General features: G+C 34.3%; 1 protein-coding gene across 1 annotated transcript; it reads left to right on the forward strand.

Annotated features, from left to right (window-relative positions):
* The first annotated feature begins 3043 nt into the window (after window positions 1-3043).
* LOC115237963 (DNA replication ATP-dependent helicase/nuclease DNA2-like) lies at window positions 3044-7267 on the forward strand. Its single transcript, XM_029811395.1, has 2 exons — window positions 3044-3225; window positions 3485-7267. Exons 1-2 carry the CDS (start codon window positions 3196-3198, stop codon window positions 7151-7153), a joined length of 3699 nt encoding a protein of 1232 aa, XP_029667255.1. The 5' UTR covers window positions 3044-3195; the 3' UTR covers window positions 7154-7267.
* Window positions 7268-7309: the final 42 nt, after the last annotated feature.

Here is a 7309-nt window from a genome sequence, read left to right on the forward strand (position 1 = left end):
AGCAATTCTATCTCTGTTGTTATATTATATGTAGATATAGTATACGCACAATAATATGAATCGTAAATCGAAAGATTAAAGTAATAAAAAATCGTTATATAGCAATCGTTTAATTAATAATTAATTTATGCTTGCATTTTAGAACAATTTGAATTATTGGAATATATTTAATTCACAATCAGAGCATTAAGCTAAAGTAAGGATCGATAATCAAAGAATAATCGTAACAAAATTTATAATTTTTATTCTGTCGCTTCGATTTTTACTTGTAAATGAATGATCGCGTTAAGATTGATCGTCGCAGTACAGTTTCGTGTCATTTATCAAAAGTTAATTAATTGTTAATTGTAATTATCATATCGAATTATGTTCCGATAGTAATCACGATCGTATTTAGGAATAGAATTCAATAATAAACGAAGCGTTTCCTATCACTACTTTATTTTTCAATTGTCGCTATGCGAATGATAATAAGTAAGAAAGGAATATTTAACGGAGCGTCTCCCACTATTATAATACTATTCAAGAGTTGCCATGCGAATAATAACAATACGTAACGAATAAACAAAAAAAACGTAAACAATAGCGCGTTATATGCCGCAAAGGCCGAATTCCAATTCCCCATTCTATTCATAATTCTGAATTGCCGAAATATTTTACGTATACTATAATATATATATACGCGAAATATTAAATTATACAAGTATTTTAAATTATAATTCAATTGTCGCTATGCGAATGATAATAAGTAAGAAAGGAATATTTAACGGAGCGTCTCCCACTATTATAATACTATTCAAGAGTTGCCATGCGAATAATAACAATACGTAACGAATAAACAAAAAAACGTAAACAATGGCCGCGTTTAGCAGAGAAAACCGCTTAGTAGCAATCGAATGTGATTGGTTCTTACTTTTAGAACCAACAAATCAACGTCGAGTGTTGACAAGACGATAACTGAGCGCTTTCTCTGCTGAACGCGGCCAATAGCGCGTTATATGCCGCAAAGGCCGAATTCCAATTCCCCATTCTATTCATAATTCTGAATTGCCGAAATATTTTACGTATACTATAATATATATATACGTGAAATATTAAATTATACAAGTATTTTAAATTATAAACGAATTATTTATTAAACGAGTGATATGTATCACGGAGCCTTTCGTTATGCTAACTAGTCGATTTTGCGATTCGATTATTTTATTGCGTGTTCTCAATACAAATCATATTTTAATCGTTGAAAAGTCGAACGATAAAGCAATGGACGAAATATTTTTAACTTTAAATATTGATAGAAAATTAATTATTGCTCATAAAGATCGCAATAAAATAGTAATTTATGGTTTTGATTACTATCACTTCGATTCTTATAATTAGTTGATAAAATGAACATGTCACGCAAAATACGAGCTTCAAGATCTATCATCGCGATATAGTTACGTATTATTTAATGTATATAAAAGATAATTAATGATTTATCATATCAAATTATTTCCCGATACTTGTCACGATCGCGTTTCTAATTCGACGGAGCATCTCGCGCTCTACTACCTTATTGTTCGAGTGTCACCGTGCGAATGATAAGACCATAAATCGTAACACATTAACAATAGCGCGCTAATGTTTACGCCGCCGAAGCCAAATATTATGTTATTGATATTCTGCTGCCGAAATTTTTTCGTGCTATAACGTATATACAAGCGAAATATTAAATTATACAAGTATTTTAAATTATAGATCTATTATTTAATAAACGATTAATATATCACGGAGCTTATCGTTATGTTAATTACTCGGATCTGCGATTAGATTGTTTTATTGTGCGTTCTCAGTCCGAATTGTATTTAGATCATCGAAAAGTCGAACGAAAAAATATCGGACAAAATATATTTAATTTTAAGTATTGTTAAATAATTGTTATCTAGAGAATAAAAGAAAGAGAGAGAATTAATTATTAATTATATCAGATTATTTCCCGATACTTGTCGCAATCACATTTACAAAAGGAATTTGACGGAGCGTCTCGCACTACTATATTACTTCGAGTTTCGAGTGTCACCGTGCGAATAATAAAGCCGTAAGTCGTAACACGTAAACAATAGCGTGCTAATGTTTACGCCGCTAAGGCCGAATACCATGTTATTGATAATTCGCAGCCGAAAATATTTTGCGTACTATGACGTATATGTATACAAGCGGAATATTAAATTATATACAAATATTTTAAATTATAGATCAATTATTTAATAAACAATTAATATATCACAGAGCTTATCGTTATGTTAATCATTTGATCCTGTGGTTCGATTGTTTAATTGCGCGTTCTCAATCCAAATTATATTGAAATAATCAAAAAGTCGTACGATAAAGCATGAGACAAAATATCTTTACTTTAAGTATTGATAGAAAAATAGTTATTGTTTGTATGGATCGCAACAAAACGATAATTTATAATTTAGATATCTGTCACTTTGATTTTTGCTTTAAGAAAGATTCTTATATTTTATCGATTTGAAAATAATTTTAATGGATTAATGAGATTTTTGCGATTAAAATGACATCAAGCACAACATAAATCAAATAATTTTTAACAAATCTAAGAATAAAAATTTTGATTACATATTTAATTAATAATTATCCGGTTTACTTTAAGATTAATGTAATTAATAGATTTAAAAATCAGCGAAAATAGACGAAAAATGGCGGACCAATCAAAAGTGGCCTTTTCGTGGCCAGTCTCTGATTATAATGTCTCTATAACAAGTGCGCATGAAAAGAAACGGAACAAATTTCTATGCTTCTATGCGCATTATTAAGCCCGTATCAGACTACGTATTGAAGATTGAAATTTGACCAATCAGGATAAAAGGAACTAATATTTCCTTGTCCTGATTGGTCAAATTTCAATCTCAATGCATAGTCTGATACCGGCTTTATAAACACTCTCTATTAGAAAACGGCCATATTGAATATTCGCCTAGGTGGCGCTTAAAACACTATTCCAAAACAAAATACGGGAATTAGTTATCTATTTTCTTATATTACCTGTGTTTATTAAAATGGCGACACTCGAACGAGATATTTGCGCGGGAATGATAATTCTATCATAATTTTTAGTTTGAGACAGGATTAATCATATATGATATGTAATGCAATATAAAATTACTTTAAATATACATATTGCATGTAAACATGAAGAAACGTCAATTGTCACAGAGAAAGGTAATTAATATTTATAAATGTTTGTTATACTACATGTCTATATTGTTATTATAGCGATCATTAATGTTATATCGTTTTTTGTATGATAAATAGATTAATATAATAGATTATAAGATAATAGTTTATTTTTACATTTAAATTCTAGTATAGATTTAGTAATTTTGACAGTAAAGAATTTAGATATATCAGCACATTTCATATGAAAAATGCATTAAAAAGTTTATCATAAAATATTACTAAAATTTATCTTCTTTTACAGATACCTGCTTATAATAATGTTGAAAAATCTCAGACAAAAATATCATCATTTTTTACAAAAATTCCAAAGCTTGACATAAGCAACAATGAGATTGTATCAAATTCAAACTCATCTCAAGTCTCAATTGCACAGAAAAGAAAAGAAAAAGGTGACTCATTTGATGAAGGATCATGTATAAGTATTAAGAAAACATGTAATGCAAGTAACAATATATTGAAGGAACATTGTGTTGTAAAGACGGACAACATTACATCGCATGAAGATTCAGTATTATTATCTGTAACAAAAGATTTAGAAGACACATATGATAATTTTTTAGAGAATGAAGTAGTTTGTGATAATGTACCGTTTGAAAAAGTTAATAAAAAAGTAAGTATAGTGAAAACCAAAATGAAGATAAATACATCGCAGAATTCTGTAAATGCTAGAAATACAAATACTTCAAAAGTCATGGATAATAATGATTATATTCTTAAAGAGTCACAAGATCTAAATACTACTACTTTAAAGTCGCCTTTATTGGCCGAAATGTCTACCTGTAAAGAAATTAATTTAAAGAAAATGGAATCTTTTCAGTACTTCTCTATGATAGATGGAGATGAATTTGATGATAGTTTCTTTGATCAGCAATGTCATGTACAGATTAATCTCACTACTTTGCAAAGATGTAAAATAATTGATATCAAACATGAACCGAGAATTACCATTCTAACACTACAGCACATAGAATCTGAAAATACCGATACTGTTGCATGTTCAGGATTTTGGAAAGATGTGCAAGTGAAAATTGATGATATTGTCACGATACAGGCTAAAAAAGATTTGCAGCAATGGATTATTGATAATAATAATGGTTTTCTCATCACGCAGCCTGATATATTAATATCAGGCACAACAATAACGAGTGGTTTATTTTGCAATAGACGAGCAATATTGACCGATAAGTTTAGAAAGATAGAGTCGTTGCCAAGTTTGAATGCTGATTATTCTGTAATGACCATAGGATCTTTAGTTCATCAGTGGCTACAAAAAGCTCTATGGGAAAATATCTACGCGCTGTCCGACGTGATCAAGTTGCTTGACGATATGTTACAATCGAAAAGCACGATAGACTATCTCTACACGTCGGAACTGTCGCTCGCAGATTGTCGGAAACGCATGATGGAGTACGCGCCGAGAATTTTCGAGTTTATTCAGCATTATATCAAGGGCAACAAGCAACAACGTATAAGCGACTTAAAGAATAACTTTCAGGGGAATATTTGTAATATACAAGACATCGAGGAGAACATTTACATACCGAAATTAGGTATAAAGGGAAGAATAGACGTGACGGCGGAGGTGAATATTAATTCGAAAAGAAAAATCATGCCTTTGGAAGTGAAAACCGGAAAAGCTTCTTACTCGCCTGAGCATAAGGGCCAAGTTATTCTCTATCTCATGATGATGGGCTTCAGAGATCAGAATATCGATACTGGTCTTCTATTGTATTTGAAAGAAAACGCGATGCAGGAAATTAAAAGCAGTCATCACGAGAAAAGAGATTTGATATTGCTGCGGAATACCTTGGTGCATTATTTCTCCAAAAAGTCTGAAGACTTTCATAGCATAAGTTCGGAATCGGATTTAAAGGCGATGGAATTGCCAGAGCCTATAAACCATAGTGCATGCAGCAGATGTCCCTATCAAACTCTATGTTGCGCGTATTTGACGAGGGACCTAAATACTAATTTGTCGCCATCGCATTCCCTAACGGCGCCGATGAAGAAACTTCTGGAAGATTTTGAATCTAGTCACTTGAATTATGTTATGAAGTGGATCGCATTACTGCAACTGGAGGAAACTTACGAGAATAATAACAACAATTTAAGCAACATATGGACGATGAATCCGGAAAAGAGAGAGGCGAGAGGAACATGCATCTGTAACTTGAAGGTTGTAGGCAAAGTGGTGGTGGAGCAAGATAGATATCGGCATAAGTTTGCACGTGTTAATATCAAGGGTGAGACCATCGAGAATGGCACATTCAACAGCGCATTTACCGAGAATGATTATATTATCATCAGTACGGACGCACGAATTAATATAGCTGCCGGATATATAATGCATGTTTCGCATGATACTGTCGCAGTCTTATTAGATAAGGATGTTACGCGACAAAACGCTCATTCTACGTTCCATATCGATAAATACTCTTCCATGGGTTTATCCACTTTCAATTATGCGAATGTAGCTGGTCTGTTGAGCAATGACGAGACCAGCGTCAGACTTCGGCGCATCATCATCGACAGGACACCGGCCACGTTTGCAGAGAAGTTGCCTCGCTCAGTCGTATCAGCTAGCGTCAAAATAATAAGCGACCTTAACGAGAATCAACAGAGGGCTGTGCTGAAGGCATTAGCCGCCAACGAATACGTTCTGATAAAGGGCATGCCGGGCACAGGGAAGACACAAACACTGGTAGCATTGATAGAGCTGCTGCAAGCATTGGGATCCAGCGTTTTGATCACCGCGCATACGCACAGCGCGGTGGATAACGTCCTGTTAAAGTTGCTGGAACGTAACATTGATTTTCTGCGTCTGGGCTCGACGAAGCAGATACATCCGTTATTGACATGCAAGAGCGAGGAATACGCATTGGCGAGTTGTGACTCGCCGGAGAATTTAGAGATACTTTACAATAGCAAACAGATCATTGGCGTGACCTGTTATGGCGCGTATCACGCTCTTCTTAGGAGACGCACTTTCGACGTATGCGTGGTGGACGAGAGCGCGCAGATCATGCAGCCCACGGTGCTGCGTCCATTGTATAGCACACGCAAGTTTATCCTCGTCGGGGATCCGGATCAGCTGCCGCCTGTTGTCAGGAACAAAACGGCCGCGAGGCTTGGCGGGGACGAGTCCCTATTCATCAGGCTCGATAGCGACAACAATACCGTTAATCTGTCGAAACAGTATAGAATGAACGGGAGAATCATGAGATTGGCCAACGACGCGACATACCGTGGCCAGTTGATATCGGGCAACAAACAGGTGGAAAATGCGACTTTAACCGGCGTCAACATGGAGCAATATCTTTCGTCTTGTGAAAAGTGGATAAGAAGCACACTTTCCAGAAATTTAGATGACTCAGTGGTGGTGCTCGATACTGGTAGCACTTACAACTTGAAGGTAGAATCTGGCAACAGAAATGCCCAGGTATGTTCAAATGTCTGGGAAGCAGCTATTATCCTGCGCCTCGTTCAAGTGCTTACTAAAGCAGGTGTGAGCAGTAGAAATATAGGAGTCATTGCACCTTATAACGCTCAAATAAATTTACTGAAAAAGATTATAGACAGGGAAGTGGAAGTGAACACTGTGGATCAGTATCAGGGACGCGATAAAGATGTTATATTGTATTCATGTACAAAGAGCATGGAATACGACACGAAGAAAGAATTCGAGATATTGGATGACCAGCGACGTTTGACGGTAGCTATCACTCGCGCGAGACATAAGCTGATTATAATCACTGATAAAATCACTTTGATGAGATATACGCCATTTAAAAATCTGTTTGATGTCATTGATGAGAAGAATGTGATAAGTTTACATAATGGCGAAGAAGACTTTAACTGGGAAAGTCTCATTTCTAGAATTGACAATAATGACAAAGAATTGAAAGAGTAATCAAAGGACACCATTTAACAATATATAAAAAATAGATTAATAATAAATTAATAGTTGAAAGTTTTCAATATTTAAAGTATAATGTAAAATATGATAAAGCACAATCGCAAAAGTACAATTACCGAAAAGTTTGCAACTATATATTGAGATATAAAC

This window comes from Formica exsecta, unplaced genomic scaffold, assembly GCF_003651465.1.
Source record: "Formica exsecta isolate Colony F162 unplaced genomic scaffold, ASM365146v1 scaffold115, whole genome shotgun sequence".
Lineage (NCBI taxonomy): Eukaryota > Metazoa > Arthropoda > Insecta > Hymenoptera > Formicidae > Formica > Formica exsecta.